The sequence below is a fragment of the Arachis hypogaea genome, chromosome 9 (assembly GCF_003086295.3).
Source record: "Arachis hypogaea cultivar Tifrunner chromosome 9, arahy.Tifrunner.gnm2.J5K5, whole genome shotgun sequence".
Lineage (NCBI taxonomy): Eukaryota > Viridiplantae > Streptophyta > Magnoliopsida > Fabales > Fabaceae > Arachis > Arachis hypogaea.
Window position 1 is genome coordinate 87,890,824 of NC_092044.1, and position 24,049 is coordinate 87,914,872.

The 24,049-nt window shown below is 37.2% G+C and overlaps 1 protein-coding gene across 1 annotated transcript; it reads left to right on the top strand.

Moving 5' to 3' along the window:
- Positions 1 to 15,310: 15,310 nt before the first annotated feature.
- On the top strand, positions 15,311 to 23,348 carry LOC112711181 (alpha-mannosidase I MNS4). Its single transcript, XM_025763784.3, has 17 exons — positions 15,311 to 15,580; positions 15,671 to 15,790; positions 15,878 to 15,970; positions 16,060 to 16,146; positions 17,003 to 17,093; positions 18,071 to 18,126; positions 18,242 to 18,314; positions 18,396 to 18,505; positions 18,702 to 18,752; positions 19,103 to 19,191; positions 19,326 to 19,407; positions 19,494 to 19,607; positions 21,073 to 21,152; positions 21,330 to 21,465; positions 21,860 to 21,930; positions 22,019 to 22,265; positions 22,663 to 23,348. The coding sequence occupies exons 1-17, from the start codon at positions 15,458 to 15,460 to the stop codon at positions 22,882 to 22,884; spliced, it is 1,845 nt and encodes a 614-aa protein (XP_025619569.1). The 5' UTR covers positions 15,311 to 15,457; the 3' UTR covers positions 22,885 to 23,348.
- Positions 23,349 to 24,049: the final 701 nt, after the last annotated feature.

Below are 24,049 nucleotides of genomic sequence, written 5' to 3' on the forward strand. Positions count from 1 at the left end.
TAAGATAACCATAGCTTGCTTCAAGCCAACAATCTCCGTGGGATTCGACCCTTACTCACGTAAGGTATTACTTGGACGACCCAGTGCACTTGCTGGTTAGTTGTGCGGAATTACATAGTGTGAGTGTAATTTTTGTGCACCAAGTTTTTGGCGCCGTTGCCGGGGATTGTTTGAGTTTGAACAACTGACGATGAATCTTGTTGCTTAGATTAGGAAAAATTTGTTTTTCTAGTTTAGAGTCACTAGAATTGCATCTTTTATTATTCCCTTTAAAAATTTTTTCTTCAAAATATTATTTTTCTTTATTAATTGTTAGTTTTTCATTGAGTCTAGTTGCATGTTTTAAGTCTGGTGTCCTTTATGTTTTTGTCATCAAAAAATAGTTTTTATCTGTTCAATCCTTGCATTTGTTGAATGTGTCTATTTTCTTGGGAATAGTTGCCCCTTTGAGTTTTCCTTTTTAAAATCTTTTTAAAAATAATTTTCCTTTGATTAAATCTTGTGCCAAACTTTAAGTTTGGTATTCTCTTGTTAATTTTTCTTTAATTTTCGAAAATTTTATTGTGGTTTTCTAAAAGTTTTAAGTTTGGTGTTCTATCTTTTGTTCTTGTTGTTCTTGCGAGTCTTCAAGGTGTTCTTGAGTCTTCTTTGTGCTTTGATCTTAAAATTTTTAAGTTTGGTGTGCCTTGGTGTTTTTCCTCCAAAATTTTCGAAAACAAGGAGCATTAGATTTAAAAATTTTAAGTCTTGTGTCTTTTGTGTGTTTTTCTCTTTCATAATAAAATTCAAAAATAAAAAAATTATTTTTTCTAACTATTTTTTAAACATTTTTTTCGAAACTTTTCATAAAAATTCAGATTTCAATTTCAAAATTTTTCAAATTTTATCCTTTTAAGATTTTTTTAAAAAAATCATATCTTTTTCAAAAATATCCTAACCACTCTCTCTCTCTCCTCACTTTTTCGAAAATCTTCATAAAACATTTTTTAAATTTTTTTATTTTAGTTTTTATTTTATTTTATTATTTCGAAAATTTTTCTTATATAATAAAATAAATAAAATAAATCCACATCATCTCCCTTTCTCCATCATGGACCTAAGTGGAAATGAATAGTCCAGAAGGACTCTAGGGTCATATGCTAACCCCTCTATTGCTTCATATGGGAGTAGTATCTGTATACCCTCCATCGGAGTCAGTAGTTTTGAGTTGAATCCTCAGCTCATTATCATGGTGCAGCAAAGTTGCCAGTATTCCGGTCTTCCACAGGAAGAACCTACAGAGTTTCTGGCACAGTTTTTACAAATTATTGACACAGTACATGATAAGGAAATAGATCAAGATGTCTACAGATTGTTACTATTTTTATTTTCTGTAAAAGACCAAGCTAAGAAGTGGTTAAATAACCAACCTAAGGCTAGCATAAGGACATGGAAATAGCTGTCAGAAAAATTCCTGAATCAATATTTCCCTCCAAAACGGATGACACAGCTAAGGCTGAGTATCCAAGGCTTTAAATAAGGAGATAATGAGTCTCTTTATGATTCCTGAGAGAAATACAGAGAGATGCTAAGAAAATGCCCCCTCTGAAATGTTTTCAGAGTGGGTGCAGTTAGACATCTTCTATTATGGACTTACAGAGAAAGCTCAGATTTCTCTAGACCACTCAGCTAGTGGATCTATACACATAAGAAAGACAATTAAAGAAGCTCAAGAGCTCATTGATACAGTTGCCAGAAATCAGCATCTGTACCTAAGCAGTGAACCTTCCATGAAAGAAGAGGTTAAGACAGTAACTGCTGAACTAAGTCCTGCAGAACAAGTTACTGAATTCAATCAGCAATTAGATTTTCTAACAAAACAGCTAGCCAAATTCAAGGAGATATGGCAAGAAACAAGAATGGCTAATATGAATATGAAAGTGCAGTTTAAGCAAACAGAGCAGTAGTTATCAAAATAAATAACAGAAGAGTGCCAAGCAGTTCAATTAAGAAATGGGAGAACATTAAATACCTCACTTCAAGGCAGCAGGAAGCCAAGAAATGAACAAACTGCTACCCAAAATCCCTCTAAGGACAGTAAGAGCCCAGAGAGGAACAATTATGGCGTTCAAACACCAGAAAAGGATAAAAGGCTTGCGTTAAATGCCCAACCCATGCTCAGCTCTGGCGTTTAAACGCCAGAAATAGTCAAGAAGTTGGCATTGAATGCCCAAAGAAAGCTCAGTTCTGGCATTCAGATGTTAGAAACAGGTAAGGAGTTGGCGTCTAACGCCACTCCAGCTTCCACCCCTGGCATTCAAAGGCCAGTGGGAGATCAGACACATACAAGTGCTGATAGCAACCTCTCGAAAAAGGCTTCTCAACCCCCATCTGTAGGCAATAAACCTGCAGCAACTAAGGTAGAGGAATACAAAGCCAAAATGCCTTATCCTCAAAAACTCCTCCAAACGGAACAGGATAAGCAATTTGCCTGCTTTGCAGACTATCTCAGGAATCTTGAGATAAAGATTCCGTTTGCAGAGGCACTTGAGCAAATACCCTCTTATGCTAAGATCATGAAAGAGATCTTAAGTCATAAGAAGGATTGGAGAGAAACTGAAAAGGTTTACCTCATTGAAGAATGCAGTGCAGTCATTATGAAAAGCTTACCAGAAAAGCTTAAAGATCCCAGAAGCTTTATGATACCATGCACATTAGAGGGTACTTGTACCAAGCAAGCTCTATGTGATCTTGGAGCAAGTATCAACTTAATACCTGCATCCACTATCAGAAAGCTTGGTTTGACTGAAGAAGTCAAACCAACCCAGATATGTCTCCAAATTGCTGATGGCTCCATTAAATACCCATCAGGCGTGATTGAAGACATGATTGTCAAGGTTGGACCATTTGCCTTTCCCACTGACTTTGTGGTGCTGGAAATGGAGGAGCACAAGAGTGCAACTCTCATTCTAGGAAGACCTTTCCTAGCAACTGGACAAACCCTCATTGACGTCCAAAAAGGTGAAGTAACCCTGAGAGTCAATGAGGACGAGTTTAAGTTGAATGTTGTCAAAGCTATGCAGCATCCAGACACCCCCAAATGACTGCATGAGCATTGATATTATTGACTCTCTGGTAAAAGAGGTCAATATGACTGAGAGTTTCGAATCAAAGCTAGAGGATATCTTTAAAGATGCTCAGCCTGGTCTGGAGGAACCAAAGAGAATAATAGAACCTCTGAAAATCTCTCAAGAAGAGGAGAAACCTCCCAAACCCGAGCTCAAACCATTACCACCATCCCTGAAATATGCATTTCTGGGAGAAGGTGATACCTTTCTTGTAATCATAAGTTCTACCTTAGAGCCACAGGAAGAGGAAGCACTAATTCAAGTGCTAAGGACACACAAGACAACTCTTGGGTGGTCCATCAGTGATCTTAAGGGCATTAGCCCAGCCAGATGCATGCACAAGATCCTATTGGAGGGTGACGCTAAGCCAGTGGTTCAACCACAGAGACGGCTGAATCCAGCCATGAAGGAGGTGGTGTAGAAGGAGGTCACTAAATTACTAGAGGCTGGGATTATTTATCCCATTTCTGATAGTCCCTGGGTAAGCCCTGTCCAAGTCGTTCCTAAGAAGGGTGGTATCACAATGGTTCATAATGAAAAAAATGAACTGGTTCCTACAAGAACACTTACAGGGTAGCGTATGTGTATTGATTACAGAAGGCTCAATACAGCTACCAGAAAGGATCATTTTCCTTTACCATTCATAGACGAAATGCTAGAAAGACTAGCAGGTCATGAATACTACTACTTCCTGGATGGATATTCAGGTTATAATCAAATTGCAGTAGATCCCCAAGATCAAGAGAAAACAGCATTCACATGTCCATCCGGCGTATTTGCATACAGAAGGATGCCATTTGGCCAGTGCAATGCACCTACAACCTTTCAAAGGTGCATGCTCTCTATTTTCTCTGATATGGTAGAAAAATTTTTAGAAGTCTTCATGGATGACTTTTCAGTATTTGGAGACTCATTCAGCTCCTGTCTTGACCATCTAGCACTTGTTCTAAAGAGGTGCCAAGAGACTAACCTGGTTTTAAACTGGGAAAATGTCACTTTATGGTGACTGAAAATTGTCCTTGGGCACAAAATTTTGAACAAGGAAATAGAGGTGGATCAAGCTAAGGTGGAGGTAATTGAAAAATTACCACCACCTGCCAATGTCAAGGCAATCAGAAGCTTTCTGGGGGCATGCAGGATTTTATAGGAGGTTTATAAAAGATTCTTCAAAAATTGCCAAATCTCTGAGTAATCTGCTAGCTGCTGACATGCCATTTATCTTTGATAAGGAGTGTCTGCAGGCGTTTGAGACTCTGAAAGCTAAGCTGGTCACAACACCAGTCATCTTTGCACCATACTGGACATTACCATTTGAACTGATGTGTGATGCCAGTGACCATGCCATTAGTGCAGTGTTGGGACAAAGGCATGACAAGCTTCTGCACATCATTTACTATGCCAGTCGTGTTTTAAATGACACACATAAGAACTACACAACCACAGAAAAAGAGTTACTTGCAGTGGTTTACGCCATTGACAAGTTCAGATCTTATTTAGTAGGATCAAAAGTGATTGTGTACACTGACCATGCTGCTCTTAAATATCTACTCACAAAGCAGGATTCAAAACCCAGACTCATCAGATGGGTGTTGCTTCTACAAGAGTTTGATACAGAAATAAGAGACAGAAAAGGGACAGAGAACCAAGTAGCAGATCACCTGTCCCGAATAGAACCAGTAGAAGGGGCGTCCCTCCCTCTTACTGAGATCTCTGAAAACTTTTTGAATGAGCAACTCTTTGCCATCCAGGAAGTGCCATGGTTTGCAGACATTGCAAACTACAAGGTAGTGAGATTCATACCCAAAGAGTACAGTAGGCAGCAATCAAAGAAATTGATCACGGATGCATGGTACTATCTTTGGGATGAACCATATCTCTTTAAGAGATGTGCAGACGGAGTAATCCATAGATGTGTGCCTAAAGAAGAAGTACAGAAGATCCTCTGGCACTACCATGGATCACAGTATGAAGGACATTTTGGAAGTGAGCAAACAGCCACAAGAGTCCTCCAATGTGGCTTCTACTGGCCTACTCTCTATAAAGCCTCCCGAGTGTTTGTACTTAATTGTGACAGTTGCCAAAGATCTGGAAATCTGCCTCACAGTTATGCCATGCCTCAACAAGGAATCTTGGAGATTGAGTTGTTTGATGTATGGGGTATTGACTTCATGGGGCCTTTCCCACTATCATACTCAAACACTTATATTCTAGTGGCAGTGGATTATGTATCCAAATGGGTGGAAGCTATTGCAACACCCACTAATGATACTAAGACAGTGCTAAAATTCCTCTAGAAATACATCTTCAGTAGATTTAGTATCCCTAGAGTACTAATCAGTGATGGGGGCACTCATTTCTGCAATAAACAGCTTTACTCTGCATTGGTTCGATATGGAGTTAGCCACAGGGTGGCCACTCCATATCATCCACAGACAAATGGGCAAGCTGAAGTCTCTAATAGAGAACTTAAAAGAATCCTGGAACGGACTATGATTAACCGTAGAAGGGATTGGGCAAGAAGCTTGGATGATGCTCTGTGGGCATACAGAACAGCATTCAAGGCTCCTATAGGGACCTCTCCATACCAGCTTGTGTATGGAAAAGCCTGTCACTTACCAGTGGAACTGGAACATAAGGCCTACTGGGCAACCAGATTCCTAAACCTTGATGCCAAGTTAGCTGGAGAAAGTTTTGCTGTTTAATTCTAGGCTCAGATTATTCCCCGGGAAATTGAAATCCCGGTGGAGAGGACCATATGTGATTACAGGTGTGTCACCATATGGTTACGTAGAGTTTCAGGATAATGATTCTAACAAAAAGTTCATTGTTAATGGACAGAGAGTCAAACATTATCTTGAAAACAATTTTGAGCAAGAATGCTCAAAATTGAGACTTGATTAAAGCTCAATAATAGTCCAGCTAAAGACAATAAAGAAGCGCTTCCTGGGAGGCAACCCAGCCATTAACAAAGCTTATTTTTCAATTAATTGATTTTTATAGGTTCATATTAATTTTTTTCAAGGTAAAATGGCAATTGCATGAGTTCACAGAGTCACAGAGTCACAGAAGGATTCAGAGGATAAAACAGCAAAAAGAAGATCACTGGTGCGAAAAAAGCAAGTAAGAGCTGTTTTGGGCGTTAAACGCCCAAAAGAAGCATCTACTGGGCGTTCAACGCCAGTAGAGATAGCCATCTGGGCGTTAAACGCCAGAAAGAAGCATCTTTTGGGCGTTTAACGCCAGATTTATAGCGTCCTGGGCGTTCAGAAATACGCCCAGTGACAAAGGAGTTTTTGGCGTTTAACGCCAGCTGGAAGCAACAGCTGGGCGTTAAACGCCCAGGAAAAGCTACAAATGGGTGTTAAACGCCCAAAACATGCAGCGTTTGGGCGTTTAACGCCAGGATTTTAGGGAGGAGGTGAATTCGTTTTCAACTCAAATTTTTTCCATTTTTCATGTTTCAATTCATGATTTCTTGCATAAACATGTTACAAATTCTCATCTTTCAATTCCAAAATTTTAATCCTAATTTTTCAAACCCTTTTTAAAAGATATCAAATATATCTTAATTCATAAACACAAATCCATTTCAAATCCCATCCAACTTCTTTTCAAATTTTTTTTTCAAAACTCAATTATCTTTTCAAATTCATCTCAAATTTTTTTTAAAAATAAAAATTCAGATTTATCTTTTTCAAATATCTTTCATAACTTTCCAATTTTAAATTACATCTTTTTCCTATCATACTTATCTTTCACAAATCATATCTTCTATCTTATCTTTTTCAAAATTTTCGAAAACCCACCCTCCCTCCCTTTAAATCCACATTCGGCCTCCCTCCTCTCTTCCACCATTTGAAATTGGCTCTCCTTCTATCCCTCTCTTTTCCTTTCTTTTGCTTGAGGACAAGCAAACCTCTAAGTTTGGTGTGTTTATCCGTGATCACTAAGCCATACCCACTAAGATCATGGCTTCTAAGGGAAAAAAAACCACTCTAAGAGGCAAGAAAGAGAATATTCTAAAACCACTTTGGAATCAAGGGAAGTTCTTAACCAAAGAACATTCAGACCATTACAACAAAATAATGGGTCTAAGGTCAGTGATCCCGGAAGTTAAATTCGATCTGAAAGAAGACGAATATCCGGAGATCCAAGAGCAAATTCGAAACAGGAGCTGGGAAATTCTAGCTAATCTTGAGACAAAGGTGGGAAGGAACATGGTTCAGGAATTCTACTCTAATCTGTGGCAAACAGACAGGCAGAGATTAGCTGGAGCCGCCTTCTATGACTATCGAACTCTAGTTAGAGGAAAGATTGTTCACCTTCATCCTGACAAAATCAGGGAGATCTTCAAGCTACCTCAACTGAAAGATGACCCAGACTCCTTTAATAGGAGAATGATGAGAACAAATAAGGGCTTGGACGAAATTCTAGAGGACATATGCCTCCTTGGAACCAAGTGGACAACCAGCACAAAGGGTGTTCCAAATCAACTCAAGAGAGAAGATCTCAAACCAGTCGCTAGAGGCTGGCTGGACTTCATTGGGTGTTCTATACTGCCACTAGCAACCACTCTGAAGTCACCATCAAAAGAGCAGTAATGATCCATTGCATTATGTTGGGAAAAGAAGTGGAAGTTTATCAGCTGATTTCTTGTGAACTTTGCACAATTGCAAACAAGAACTCCAAAGATGCCAAATTGGCTTATCCAAGCTTAATCTCTATGCTATATAAAGATGCTGGGGTGAAAATGGGAGTAACTGAGTATATCTCAGTTGAGCGACCAATCACCAAAAAGTCAATGGAAGGACAACAGGTGCAGGACGACCCCATCAAGAAGAGAGCACAGGAGTTCCTCCCAGAAATCCCTCAAATTGAATACTGGGAGCATCTTGAAGCATCTGTCACCAAGTTGCAAGAAGCTATGGAGCAATTAAAGGAAGAACAGCAAAATCCAAATAGCATGCTTTGCAAACTGCTTAAGCAACAAGAGGAGCAAGGGTGTGAACTGAGGCAACTGAAGCGTCAGAAGCTATCTCTTGAAGGGCCAAGCACCCCACAGATTAAAGGAGCATTCACCTCCCAAAATAAAGGTTGTTGAGTCCTAATCTTAGCTTTAACTCTGTGATAGTTGTTCTTATAGGAATTTACCTTAGAAATTATATATGAGTAGTAGTAATTAGTATATCTATTATGATTTTATCTCCAATTAAGCTATAATTTATTTTTCTCATCATCATTAAACATGAATAAAATAGTAGATTTTTAGAATAAAGAGACAATATTTTTTCGAGTTCTTAATAAGGAAAATTATAATTATTTATATGTGGTGGCAATACTTTTTGTCTTCTGAATGAATGCCTGAACAGTGCATATTTTTTATATTAAATTTTATGAATGTTAAAATTGTTGGCTCCTGAAAGAATGATGAATAAGAGAAATATTATTGCTAATCTGAAAAATCATGAAATTGATTCTTGAAGCACGAAAAAGCAGTAAAAAAAAAGCAAAAGAGGTAGAAAAAGCCAATATCCCTTTAAACCAAAAGGCAAGGGTGAAAAGGATCCAAGGCTTTGAGCATTAATCGATAGGAGGGCCCAAGGAAGTAAATCTAGGCCTAAGCGGCTAGATCAAGCTGTCCCTAACCATGTGTTTGTGGCATGCAGGTCCAAGTGAAAGCTTGAGACTGAGTGGTTAAAGTCGTGATCCAAAGCAAAAGAGTGTGCTTAAGAACTATGGACACCTCTAATTGGGGACTTGAGCAAAGCTAAGTCACAATCTGAAAAGGTTCACCCAGTTATGTGTCTGTGGCATTTATGTATCCGGTGGTAATACTAGAAAACAAAGTGCTTAGGGCCACTTCCAAGACTCATAAAGTAGCTGTGTTCAAGAATCAACATACTAAACAAGGAGAATCAATAATACTATCTGAATTCTGAGCTCCTATGGATGCCAATCATTCTGAATTTCAAAGGATAAAGTGAGATACCAAAACTGTTCAGAAGCAAAAAGCTACTAGTCCCGCTCATCTAATTAGAATCTGAGCTTCACTTAAAACTCTGAGATACTATTGCTTCATGATTTCTTTTTATCCTATTTTATTTATCTAGTTGCTTAAGGACAAGCAACAGTTTAAATTTGGTGTTGTGATGAGCGGATATTTTATACGCTTTTTGGGGGTAATTTCATATAGTTTTTAGTATGTTTTAGTTAGTTTTTAGTACATTTTTAATAGTTTTTAGGCAAAATTCATATTTCTAGACTTTACTATGAGTTTGTGTGTTTTTCTGTGATTTCAAGTATTTTCTGGCTGAAATTGAGGGAGCTGAGCAAAAATCTGATTCAGGCTGAAAAAGGACTACTGATACTGTTGGATTCTGACCTCCCTACACTAGGAATAGATTTTTTGGAGCTATAGAAGTTCAATTGGCACGCTCTCAATTGGGTTGGAAAGTAGACATCCAGGGCTTTCTAGCAACATATAATAGTTTATACTTTGCGCGAAGATAAATGACGTAAACTGGCGTTGAACGCCAATTCCATGTTGCATTCTAGCGTTGAACGCCAGAAACAAGTTGCAAGTTGGAGTTAAATGCCAAAAACAGGTTACAACCTGACGTTTAACTCCAGAAACAGCCCAGGCACATGAGAAGCTTAAGTCTCAGCCCCAGCACACACCAAGTAGGCCCCAGAAGTGGATTTCTGCACTATCTATCTTAGTTTACTCATTTTCTGTAAACCTAGGTTACTAGTTTAGTATTTAAACAACTTTTAGAGACTTATTTTGTATCTCATGACAGTTTTAGATCTGAACTTTGTACTTTTTGATGGCATGAGTCTCTAAACTCCATTGTTGGGGGTGAGGAGCTCTGTAGCGTCTCGATGAATTAATGCAATTATTTCTGTTTTCTATTCAATCAAGCTTGTTCCTATCTAAGGTGTTCATTCGCACTTCAATATAAAGAAGGTGACGATCCGTGACATTCATCACCATTGTCAACCTATGAACGCGTGCCTGACAACCACCTCCGTTCTACCTTCGATTGAATGAATATCTCTTGGATTCTTTAATCAGAGTCTTCGTTGTATAAGCTAGAATCCATTGACAGCATCCTTGAGAATCTGGAAAGTCTAAACCTTGTTTGTGGTATTCCGAGTAGGATTCAGGGATTGGATGACTATGACGAGCTTCAAACTTGCGAGTGTTGGGCGTAGTGACAGACGCAAAAGGATCAATGGATCCTATTACGACATGATCGAGAACCGACAGATGATTAGACGTGCTGTGACAGAGTATTTGGACCATTTTCACTGAGAAGATGGGAAGTAGCCATTGACAATGGTGACGCCCTACATACAGCTTGCCATGGAAGGAGCCTTGCATGTTTGAAAGTAAGAAAGCATTATGTTGCAGGGATTCAGAAGACAAAGCATCTCCAAAACTCCAACATATTCTCTATTATTGAGTAACAATTACTTATTTTATGCCCTTTCACTTTTTACAATTGAAACTAAAGAACCCTATTGGTATCCTGAATAAGAATAATAGGATAACCATAGCTTGCTTCAAGCCAAAAATCTCCGTGGGATTCGACCCTTACTCACGTAAGGTATTACTTGGACGACCCAGTACACTTGCTGGTTAGTTGTGCGGAATTACATAGTGTGAGTATAATTTTCGTGCACCACTGTCAATCTTATCAATCGAATGCCTAGTAAGAAATTGCATGAAAAATCTTCATTTCAAATCTTGTTTTATGAAATACTGATCTGGAAAATTTGAAGGTGTTTGGGTGTTTAGCTTATGCTTCCATTTTAACTTCTAATCAAAGAAAATTAGATAGCAGAGCTAGAAAATGTATATTTTTGGGATTTAAACAAGGAACCAAAAGATACATTCTATTTCACTTGAATTCTAAAGAACTTTTTATTTCAAGACATGTATAGTTCTATAAGCTTCATTTTCCATACAAATCCAATGATAATAACTCAAGCTCTCAACATGCATCACACACATGTATACCATTTTACATTATTGCTGACCTTGATCTATTTACAATAAATCTGGAGCCACAGCATATGACACACACTCCCACATATACTCCACATGTTATCATGGAACATCCATGCCTTCCCGTACACAAGCACAAAGCACTGCCCAAGCACTTCAGGCACAACATTGCATGATACACAAGATTCACAAACATCTTTAGCACATTTAGAAAATGTACAACTGGCTGAGATTTTACCACACACGCATATAGCACCGGGAAGGCCACCAGAGAGAGAAGACCCCTTTCTTATTTGCAAGATTATCCTTGCAAGCAAGTGCACCGAGTCATTCAAGTAATACCTCAGGTGAGTGAGGGTCAATCCCACGAGGATTACCGGACTGAGCAACAATGGTTATCTAATGGGTTAGTTAGGTAAACAGAAAAGAATGTTTAGTGAGTCAATTTGCATAAAGCAATGAATAATAAAGTAGAGAAAGCAAATAAAATGTTTGGTGTAAAAACAGTGAGGGAAAACAGTTAAGGTTTCGAAGATGTTTACTTTTACGTATTAAAAAGTTCTTACCAACTATTTAACAATACATGATTCATTTCATGGCAAATTGTAAATGACTAAACCCTAATCTCTTAGTGATTTAGTCTCCTCTAACCTTCATTAACCGCCACTCTCGTGGTCACTTAATTTCAATTAGAGGGTGAGGTTTGAAAACTAGTTTATAGCCATAGAAACCCTAATTACCCAAAGTCAACAGGATTATATGTCTCATATCCCAATTAGTTCATGTAATCAGCAATTTAGGAGGAATTTGTTTTCAAGCTGTTGTCCAAGTGTGATAACTCTCTCGAGAATCATAAGAACTCATGTAGAATAAGGTTCATACTCTCGTTCCACCCAAATTCATAAGATTAAGAACGAAAAAAATCCTTGAAATTGAATCAAAATATTTATTAAAATAGAAGAATAATAGTTCAAATCCATAGAAATAAACAAAGCTCCTAACCTTAACTGAAGAGGTTAGTGGCTCATGACTTACAGAGAAAATTAGGGTTCCGAAAGGTGAAACTTGCAGAAGAGAGAAGATCCAAGATCCCTCTAAAGGGTGGATCTTTTTCCTTTTATATTAACCTAATTTTATTTGATACTAAATAAAATAATAAAGTATGGGCCTAAAAGATTTTGTTTGTAAATAAAAATAACTAAAATATGATAAAAGATAGCTATTAAAAGCTAAATCCCACTAAAGATGCTCCCTTGGGTGAGTTTGACCCATATCTGGCATTTGTCTGGCATTTTTCTGGTGGTTCATGCCGGCAAGAGGAAGTTCTAGCACTGGTTCTATCCCTCTTGGGCACTAAACGCCAGGTTTGGCGTTTAGTGCCATATTTGGCAGTGATTCCAAAAAGAAAACGTATAGACTATTATATATCTTTGGAAAGATCTAGAAGTTGGCTTCCCAACGTTGTTAGAACAGCGTCAATTGGACCTCTGTAGTTCAAGTTATGCTTATTGAAATGCAAGGAGGTCAAGGATGACAACATCTACTTTCTTCCTTTGTTTTTGCACAAAAATCTGCCGAATTTGCCCGAATTTCACCTGAAATCATAAAAACACCAAAACAACTCAAAGTAGCGTCCAAAGAGAATTTTTGCACTAAAATATAATCAAACTTAATATATTCTAACTAAAAATGACAAGAAAACAAGGATAAAATGGGTATAAGATGCTCACATATCACAACACCAAACTTAAATCATTGCTTGTCCTCAAGCAACTAAAATAATATAGGACCATAAAGAGAAAATGTCTGAGACTCGAGTTGTCATTTAAGCTCAAGTCTAGTTATTGAATCGGGCTAATGACACTCTAATTCTGAATATTTTTGGTACCTCACTATCCTTTGAAGCTCGGAAGCATTGGTATCCTTCAGAACTAGAACTCGGATGATATTATAGATGCTCTTCTTAGGCTCTAATTGATTCTTAAACACAGCTTTTTCTTTTCTTTTCCTTAGTGCTTTGCACCTTGAGCCTAGCCGTGACTCTAAGTGTTTTGTTCTCAAGCTTAACTTGAAAAAAGAACACCACAAGCACTTAATTGGGAACTCCTTCAGTTTTGAATTTTTTTCTATTTTTCCCAGACAGTGGTGCTCACTGCTCAGAGCCTTAGGCATACTCTGTAACAGCAGTGGGTCATGAATTTAAGTGCTTAGTCTCAAGAATTACTTGGCACTTTCACACCACAAGCATATCGTAAGGAAAAACCACTCTTTTGAGCTTTATATCAATTTTGATCCTCCTACCCATTGATGCTCAAAGCCTTGGACCTTTTTCTTTTGATTTCTCTTTTTTTTTTGCTGTTTGTTTTGCTTCAAGAATCAATATTTTTCTTATTTCAGAGAATCCATAACACTTTTCTAAGTTCATGTTCCTCAAGAACTAATATTCTCAACTCCAATATCAAATATGCACTGTTTAGATCATACATTCAGAAATAAAGATAGTGCCACCATATCAAAGTAACTAGAATAATTCATAATATAACTCAAATTTCATGTATTTTATTGCTTCTTTTTCTTTTGATTTTTCTTTAAGCTCAGTGAGCAATACATGAGACATCTTTCAGAATAAGAAAAAATAAAATAAGGGACTAAACTAGAAAGTGAGGAAATCTTACTAGTGATCATGCAAAAGCTAGAATAGAAAACAGGAATTAAGCTAAAAATACTGGAAGAACAAAAGATAAGATAAGGCAAGGGATAATGAAATTCAACCACCTCAGTTATAACGGTTGCTGCTCCTTTCTCAAGCTATGCTCTTTCATGAAGATGATTCACCTCTCTTTGGTGCCATTGATGATAATATAAACTGAGAGCTCGCTCTGCAACACCAAACTTAAAAGTTTGTTTGTCCCCAAGAAAAAAAAATGAAAACAGGAAGGGACATTAAAAGTACACAGATGAGTAAAAATAATGCAAAAGAAGATAAGAGTGATAGAAGGGGAAGAAGAATTTAACTACAAAACTCTCATTTATTTTTGGATGAGCACTTGGTGGCGTTAAACGCTCATTATGGGCGTGAAACGCCCCAAGGGGGTAGAATTTGGATAAGAACGCCCATTTTGGGCGTTAAACGCCCATTTTGGGCGTTAAATGCCCATGCTTCATGATCCTCTTCTGGCATTAAACGCCCTCCTAGCGTTTAACACCAGATCCTTTACTCTTCTTCTGGCGCTAAACGGCTGTTTTCTATTCCAGGGTGTTCTGTTTGAATCTTTTTGTCCCTGTTCTAAGCGTTGTACATGATCACAAACATTAGAAAACCTAGGAAAACTTTGAAGATCAATGAAAAATAAATGAAATAAAACTGAACTAAACTAAAGGATACTCCTCGTTGGGTTGCCTCCCAACAAGCGCTTTTTTAACGTCACTAGCTTGACTGTCAGCTCCTTTAAGGAGGAAAATAGTCATAGAGGCTTAAATCCTCACCCCTCAATGTGAACTTCTTTTCTATGATCTCATGAATTAGCTCAACATGTTCCAGAGATAGGATCCTATTCACAGTATGTCGTATGACTGGCCTTCTAGTAAATACCACTCTCATCCCAAGTGAGAAGTCCTTAGTGGGAATCTTCTTATTTTGCCAGCCCTTAGGTACTTTCTTCTTGGGGTCTCTTTCCTTAGTAGACAACGCACACCCAACACTAAACTTAGGTTTGATGTCAAGGGAAATAGTATTGGTTCCACCAAAGGAGGAGACTTGTGTAGTGGCATGCAAGTACTTCCTTTGTCAGATAATGGTGGAGGTTTAAAAACCTTGAAAACTATCCAGTCCTCATGCAACCTGAGCACCATTTCAGCTCTCTCAACACCAATGAGGGCTCTTTCGGTGGCCAGGAATGGCCTTCCTAGGATGATGAAGTCATCTATTTCCTCTCCCATGTCATGTATCACAAAATCTGTAGGGAGGAAAAGGTCTCTAACCTTGACCAATACGTTATTCACTAGCCCATATGCCTGCCTCAAAAACTTATCAGCCATTTATAAGGTTATCCTTGTTGCCTGTGTTTCTTGGATCCCCAACTTCTTCATCACAGAATCATTTTTTTCTCCTGAAACTATAACCACTTACGAGTTATGGCAGAACCACACTTGTTTTTTTGTTTTTATTGGGCCTTGCTACATGGTTTGGGCCAAGGTTCAGCAAAAGCTGTGTGGTCCAAATCTAATGGAAAAAAAAAAAGGAAAAAAGCAAAAGAAAGAGAAAGAAATGCGAAATACGAAGAAAAAGAAAAGAACTGATGAGAGTATTGTAGCATCCCCGCTATCTGGTTGAAAGGAAATGGAAGCAGCTGGGAGAAAACCTGGCTTGATATTTCTATTACTCTTCTTTCATTCTCTACATCCAGATTTGACTCTAGCCGATTCCGTTACTCCCGACGAAGCCAAACTTCTCAGAGATGAGGTACCCACTCTTTCACTCACTACCAACCTACCTACCTACTTTCATCTTGCAATGAAAATTGAATTGAAAATTTGAAATCGAATTTCGCAGGTTTGTGAAATGTTCTATCACGCCTTCAATGGATACATGGACAACGCTTTCCCTCTCGACGAATTGCGCCCTATGTCCTGCGCCGGAGAAGATACTCTCGGTGGCTACGCCTTAACTTTGGCGAGTATAAGTATAATCACCAAAATTAATTAATCCATTCATTATTTATAAGATAATTTTGATGATAATTGTGATTGGTGCTATTAGATTGATTCTTTGGACACTTTGGCTCTACTCGGTGACCGTGACCGCTTTGCCGCTTCCGTTGAATGGATTGGTAAAAATATTCGCTTTGATATTGTGAGTGAATGGCTAAGCAGCTGAATTTCAAGTTTCTGTACTCAATTTGGAGTTAAGGATGAATTTAATTACTTTTTGGTCGGTTACAGAACAAAACTGTTTCTTTGTTTGAGACGACAATCAGAGTTCTTGGAGGATTGCTTTCGGCTCATCTTATAGCCAGTGATTACGCTACGGTATCTGTTATATACATTATTACATACCTGCATTTTTGTATTTTGATAATAGTCTAGTGATTCTAACAATTTATATTAGGATCTAGGTAGTTCAGCATTGACTTTGTGGTTATTTGTTTACTTTTTTATGAGTCCAGCATAAGAGTTTATTGGTAAATGATGAAGGTTTTAGTATAAGTAAAGGTAAGATGTATCTCAGTTTGTTTATCCAAACTGATGGAGAAATAGAAGCAAGCATAACAAAAGGATTCAATCTAGGTGGTCGAAGTGGAATGGTGCTTCAGCTATTATTTTGAATAAAAACGTATCATTACAGCTCAAGGATAAATTTTACTGCACACATATAAGACCAACAATAGTATATGGGACTGCATTTGGAGTTATAAAGTCTTGCAAAAATGGTGAAAAACAGAGATAAGGATGCTATGATGGATGATGGATATATAAACAAATAGGATAAGGAATGAGGAATTAAACGATAGTTGGGGTAATGCTTATTATAGAGAAGGTTGTAGAATTTTGCTTTAGGTGATTTAGATATCATGGAGATGGTGCATAGATATCCCTAGTAAGGAGAATGAATCAAATGACAGAGTCCTGACTCCTAGAGGTAAAGTAAGACATAGAAAATCATGGGTTGAACTACTGTAAGATATTTTAATGACAATGTTGTAAACAATACGGTGTTTTTTAATCCATGTCACTGGTTCCACTTAGTAAGATAAGGTTTTCATTGTTTTCAATTGTAGTATTTATGTAATCATGGTGTACTGATTTGGTATTTCATTTCAGCTACAAAATCTGTACACCATAGTTCTGAGGTCCTTTTCGAATTATCTTTACATTCACTGTGTAGGGCATGAGAGTTCCTTCATATGATAATCAGTTACTGAACTTAGCTGAAGATCTAGGCAGGAGGCTGTTACCAGCTTTTGATACTCCGACAGGTATGGTATTACTCTGTGCATACTTCACTGCAATTATCTTTTAGTGGTTTTACTCTGAAAATAGTCTGTCTCCTTTAGTGAAAGGATTATATTATTTGCACCTTTTTTTATTTGAAATAAAAAGAAACATCAGCATATCTCTTCTATTTTATTTTTATCACCATAGTAACATCAGGTCTTGACAACACATGCACTGCTATACATTCTCTATGCAAATCAGAGAGCTCAACTCCCTTGAAACAAGCCATGGTCAGAACACCAAAAAATGCTAAGAACATAGTCATAATCATATCCCTTAAAGATGCTTGCATTCTGCTTCAAATTCAACCATAATGCACCAACGAATGACATAAACTACATGCTTTCAAAATTTTGGCCATTATTGTTTTGCTTAAACATTCAACAGCCACACCCATCTAAATAACAAGCAGATCTCTTTGTATGTTTACATACAACATACTGGATATAAGCTCCAAAGAATCTAAGATAATAGGAACCAAGGAACATTCCCTCGAAAACACCATTTGTAGTTATTTGCTTAGATTGATGCAAACTTCCGCATATTTTCAGCTTAGCTGGAAGAGGATGCTGTTTTATTGTATTTGTAGTACATAGTAAGGAATGGACACGAGAGAAAAATTGGGAGTGAAACTTATTGTTGAAAAGTTAATGGAATTTTGCCATAGGTGGTTTCCAAATGTTGGGAGGGGGAACAAAAAAGCATTTGGTCAGGAGGGTAGATCAAATAGGAGATAGTTTGGTGGTATGGGGTAGAGGCAGACCTAAGAAGACTCTGAATAAGTAGATCATAAGATATTTAAGCGTAAATAGGTTGAGTTCAGATATGGTTCATGACAAGGGGCAATGATATTGTATGATCCTTATGCCAACCCCATCTAGTGGCTAGTGGGACAAGACTTCGTTGTTGTTGTATAGTACATCATATATTGACTGTTCTATGCCGTTTTGTGTTTCAGGAATTCCTTTTGGATCTGTAAATTTGTTACATGGAGTTGATAAACATGAAAGCAAGGTAATGATGTAACCTTTGCTCCCTTTTTTCTTGTGTCACAGAATATTTAGGTATTCTATAGAGTGCCTATTGTGTGTTTTTATGTTGTGCTAAAAATCTGTTGTTCTGTGCTTAGATAACTTCTACAGCTGGTGGTGGAACCTTGACTCTTGAATTTGGAGTTCTAAGCCGCTTGATAAATGATCCTAGTAAGCATACTGTTTTTCCTCAGATCGTTGTTAATGAAGGATGTTACTCATAGTCCTTGCATGTGATTTTTTGACGTGCAGTTTTTGAACAAGTAACCAAGAATGCAGTGCGTGGACTTTGGGCACGGCGTTCAAAGCTTAATCTGGTTGGTGCTCATATTAATGTTTTTACAGGTGAATGGACACAGAAGGTATATAGTAAATTCATTTGTTATAAGTTAGATCAATAAGATTTCTAAGGACTTCTCCCAATACTTCTCTAATTGCTGTTGCTCTGTTGTCCCAGTGTCTTTTCTACACCAGAATATATTAAACTTGTTAGGATATGCAATTTTCCTACATGTGGATTTCAACAATTATTACAGCTGTCTCTTTGCCATTTTGCAGGATGCAGGAATAGGGACTAGTATTGATTCCTTCTATGAGTATCTATTGAAGGTTAGTAGCCGAAGTTGACATGGTGAAGCCTCTATGAGCAATTTGCACTAAAATGACTAATATCTGTTTCTGTGCAAAAGAACTGTTGTTCCTTATAGTTATCTTAATGCACATCAATAAACCAAAATATTCACGTTGCTAAAGGAGTTTTGCTCACATTTTGTGTGATAATGAGTCCTTTTGTGGATCTGTGCCAGTGTTAGATTAATCAATTTTTAACATTATTAACCAGTTGAAATATTTTTACCAAGAGTTCTTTGTATTGTAATTTTCTCTATATTTTGGGCTTTGCTTTGTTAATTAGTATTATTTTAGGTTCTCTGATTTGTCTTCCATGCATGACATTTCAGGCTTATTTATTATTTGGAGATGAGGAATACTTGTATATATTCCAGGAAGCTTATGCTGCTGCCATGCATTATCTTTACCATGATCCTTGGTAAAAGCTTGTGGCTATGTATGCCACCCTGTAAACTTGACTACTTGTTTGTAGATTTCTTTTCAAAAATCATCGGTGTGTTTATTTCAAATGTATTTTTATTATGAAACTTGGATTTTTCTTTATTTTCATAGGTATGTAGAAGTGAATATGGACTCTGCTGCTATAGTATGGCCGCTGTTTAACAGTCTCCAGGCATTCTGGCCTGGCCTTCAGGTTTCTCTTTTTTTGTTGCTTCTTGTTGAATATGGATAAGTAGTAATATTATAGCTAGGGCTAAGCAAAACATGTATTTTTGCAAGGTTTTAGCTGGTGATATTGATCCTGCGATTCGAACTCATGCTGCCTTCTTGAGTGTCTGGAGAAGATATGGTTTTACCCCTGAAGGTTTTAATCTTGCTAGTCTCACTGTTCAGGTATGTTTATTCCTAACAGCTGAGAGTAATTAGTAATCTGGTGAATCTTATTTAGTTTTCTCCTCTTAAATGAGCCGGTTACTTGGGGGAGATACGATCAGATAGAAAATAGGGCAACTACATCTAAGAAGTTAATAAGATCCAAACAGGAGAACTGGGATGCAACGGAAAATTAAAAATTGAATGCAGCAAGAAGGCCCAGCATCAGACAATGTCTGAAAATGACACTCTTGAAACAGTGCAAGCTGAATTGTAAAGAGACAACGAACAAAATTCTATCCCACAGTGAGTTCAAAGGGAATTACAGAGGGAAGCTTTGAGAAACCGAAGCAATAATAAATTGCTTAATGTACAGTTCCCACAGATTAGAACGAATCATATAAAAGTTATACACAGATAAACAATATCCAATGATTAATGGGTGTCCAAATAGAATGCTCCGTTTAAGTAATGGTTTGTAACTTCCGTATAATGCAAGAATGAGTGGCATATCCTTTTGAAATAGAATTTAAACACCATATAAGAGAAAGTGCTGTGTGAGATATAGGACTGTGCAACAGTTGTGATTTTGAAACTAATCGGAAGTAGAGTTGTTTTATTCAAGATGGATGTAACAATTTTGTGTTCTGTGTTATGTCATCAAGCAATGTAAGCTGCTGTTACAATATGAAATATTGAGTTAGCCATTCAGTTTGTGTCAGAGGTTATGTGGTCTCTATCCCCTCCACCAAAATTGCAGATATCTGTCTTGGTTCAAGCACTACCTAGCTGTATGGCTATGTTCTTTGATCCTACATATACCACATGGGCAAGAATTGTTACTATAGCATATGTTTTGGATTCAATGCTTTAACCATTTACTTGTATTATGATCAGGCATTCCGCAGCTTCTGGAATAAAAAAGGTATACTAAAATATGCCCAGTGCGATTTCAGAATTTAGACTTTAGGTTTCACGGAGGCCCATCATGTGCAACGTCCATGAGTGCCCACGACAAGCTCACAATATCTCAATCTTTTTTAGAGTAGCTCTTAAATAAAAGAGTGTGCTGGCTTCCTTAGCTTTACTAGTAAGACAATTGGGTATGGTTCCCCCAATGGTTCTGAGCCTAACTGATTCGTTGAGTATCTGTTTTTAATAGGATGATCACCCCAATCTCTTCCCTCTGCCGCTTTGGAACATCTTAGTAGGTTCACCAACACCGCAGATCTGGGATAAACAGGATGAAATCCACCTCTGATCAAAACCCATCAACACCTGAAAGAGACATCCTCAATAAACACTGTTATAAGCCTTTTCAAGTCTAGCTTCATCACCTTGCAGTTCATGGCTATCATCACGACTTAATTTTACCTAATCATGCCCATTGCAAATAGATGAATGCCTTAAAATGCTTTTAAGGAAATTTTTGTTTGACTTATACTATCATGAGCTGTTTATAATTTTTTTTCATTTCGTATTTCAGCATGGGCAGAAGAGTTACCCTTTACGGCCTGAGCTGATAGAGAGTACTTATTGGCTGTACAAAGCTACCAGAGATCCTAGGTCTGCTTATATCTTGCTTATAGTTCACGCTATCATTTTAAAATTTAGCTTCTTATACATGCTTTTCTAGACATGGTAATATGAGTACTTATAGCACTATCTGTGTACATTGTTAGTTACTGATGAGTTGTTGCCTGTCTAATTTTCTGTATGGCTTGAAAACTTCATCCTATGTAGATATCTTGATGCTGGGCGAGACATGATTGCTAGTTTACAGTATGGGACTCGATGTCCTTGTGGATATTGTCACATTTCAGATGTTGAGCATCACAACCAGGATGATCACATGGAGAGCTTCTTCCTAGCTGAGACAGTAAGAACAAATCCGACATGAGTTAATTTGAGAGCAATTTTGTCCTCTTAAAAGTTTTTAAGCCAAATAACAGAAGTGAAGGTCTACTTTTAGTTGTGTTAATTGAAGATGATTGTCAACTGAGGTAAATCCACCTTTATTTGGCTCCAGTTGGAATCCTTCACAAAATCTGGAAAAAAGGCCTACCCTTCAGTTGAGGCTTTGATGTCAAGGAACGGGTCTATTTTGTTTGAAAATGAATTTATCTGTTTCATCCCTTTATAAACTATGACTATTCCCCTCATCTGTCTTGCTTTTCACGTTTGTCTTTTTTTTCTTCCTTTTATTTTATTTTATTGTATTTATTTATTTATGTTTTGAGAGAATTGCAACTAATAACCTTTGTTCCAAATAGGTCAAGTATCTATGGCTTCTATTTGATTTGGCTGTGGGTCCTGATAATCTCGTGGAAAACGGGCCATACAAGTGAGGGAACTTTTCTGCATTTACAATTCAGAGGCCCTACAGTTTACAATGAAATTAAGTTATCTTTGTTTCCAACCTGTGAAAACAGGTATGTATTTAGTACTGAAGGGCATTTGCTGCCTGCAACTCCTCAAATCTCCCTAGTGAGAGAACATTGCTTATACCATGGGGCTTATTGTAGAAGTGAAGATTTGAGACAAAGCTATCGTGTCTCAGAGTCTGACAATGATAAGCAAGAATCCAACAATAGTAGATTTCATGCAGGTTGGACTAAAGCTAGGTATTCATCAGACTTACCAACTTTTGATCCAACTGCCATTACAGGTTTGATCAAGGTACTTAGTACTCTTTCTTTGATCTGTTCTAAATCCGTACTTTCCCCTCTTTTCACATTGTTCGGTTACTCCTGCTCAGTACTACTTGCGGTTGCGGACAGGACCGTTTCTAATGCCAGTGAATGATTGATATGTTTAAGAATAAATACAGATTCAACACTCCACAGAAACCGGTATCAAGAATTATTGTATCTTTTACCATATAAGGCCTTTGGAGCAAGAAAAACTGCCTGTTTGGTCACATTTTCTAAACCCACGAATACTTTTGTACACAATCTTTTTACACGATCCCTTACTGAATTTTTTATCCTTAACCCTAGACATGAAGTGCCTGTAACTACTAGTATTTTACAATTCCAATTGCAACAATTTGTCATGTTTTGTTATCATTGTGCAGGGTGTCTGCCCAGGACTAACTCATGGACAGAAGTTTGGTATATCATATGTGTATCCAACTGAAGAACATCATGCTCATGAAACTGCAAAGCCGAAAGAACCAACTCATGAACAAAGCCACTCAGTGGTGGTTCTCACTGAGCCAAATTTTGACCATGCATTAACTGATTATAGCAATGATCATAACGATAATCAGACCTACAAATCAGATGTTACTTCATGAAGTCTATGGAAGATCTCTGGAGACCAAGAATCCCAGAGGATGCTTCCCAGCACCCTTAAAGAATTATAAGATCTCAATTATGCAAGAGGATTGATGTGAAATGATATTTTTTGCAACACTTCTTAAACTTCAAGGCTGGGTTTTGTTGGTTCCATTATACATTGGTTTGATAATTTCGGCATCTGTTGATACAGTGAGTAAGGAGCTAATAGATTTGGATTATGGTAAAAACTGACCCCTCAGAAGTATTTCTTATGTTGCACTACCATAGCCTGAAACATAGTATCTGCCCCATAGTCATCATTCGCGAGTGTAATTTTAATTTCTTTTGTTGTATCATTGTTTCCCGTGTTTTCTGTAACACACACAGTCATACAGGTCTAATCAGTGACTCTGTGTACATATGTAGGGTATCTTAATTTCAAATGACATATGCCGTGGAAAAACTTTGTCCGTTTTACTCACTTGTATGATTTCTTTTAGGGGAAGTGATCATCCAAAGCTTGCTATATAGAGCAATTTTAGCTGAAGGGAGAATCACTTGTGCTAAATAAAGCATAACGTGATTCAGAATGTTAAGTAAAAAATGGTTATAGTCCGTTTTCCCCTTTCCTTGTTTACCATTTTCTGTTGATGTTCTTGTTGATAATGTTAACAATTCCACTTTTTCTGAATTTAGAGATTTTAGTGAATTTACATGGAATTTAGTTTAGAAGATTTTCCTATTATTTAGAACTGTGTTTGTTTATGTGGACATGATAGAATATGATGGAGACAATAGAACAGACACTTAAAATCTAGGATGCACGGATACGGGACACGACACGATACACAACACGCCGATACGCGAAATTTAAAATCTTATATGACACAGGGACATGTATATATATAAAATATAAAGTATTTTTTAGATAAATTATAATAATATTTTGATATTTTATTGATATTAAAATATAAATTAAATTTTTTTAATAATTTTTAATATTTTATTTTAATTATATCAAGTATTTAAAATATTTTATGTTTTAATAAATAATAATATATACTATATCTAAATTTATTTTAAAAATATATGTTAAGAATAAGATTGGACACGTGATGGTATTTAGGTGTATCTAGGCGTGTCCGAAGAATCTATTCAATTTGATTTATTACTACTATGCTA

What these genes read in the sequence shown, in the direction of transcription:
- LOC112711181 (XM_025763784.3), top strand. Translation starts at nt 15,458, where the DNA reads ATGGAAGCAGCTGGGAGAAAACCTGGCTTGATATTTCTATTACTCTTC. An exon ending in CAGGTGAATGGACACAGAAG is followed by an intron (nt 18,506 to 18,701) that starts GTATATAGTAAA and finishes GCCATTTTGCAG; the next exon opens with GATGCAGGAATAGGGACTAG. An exon ending in CCATTACAGGTTTGATCAAG is followed by an intron (nt 22,266 to 22,662) that starts GTACTTAGTACT and finishes ATCATTGTGCAG; the next exon opens with GGTGTCTGCCCAGGACTAAC.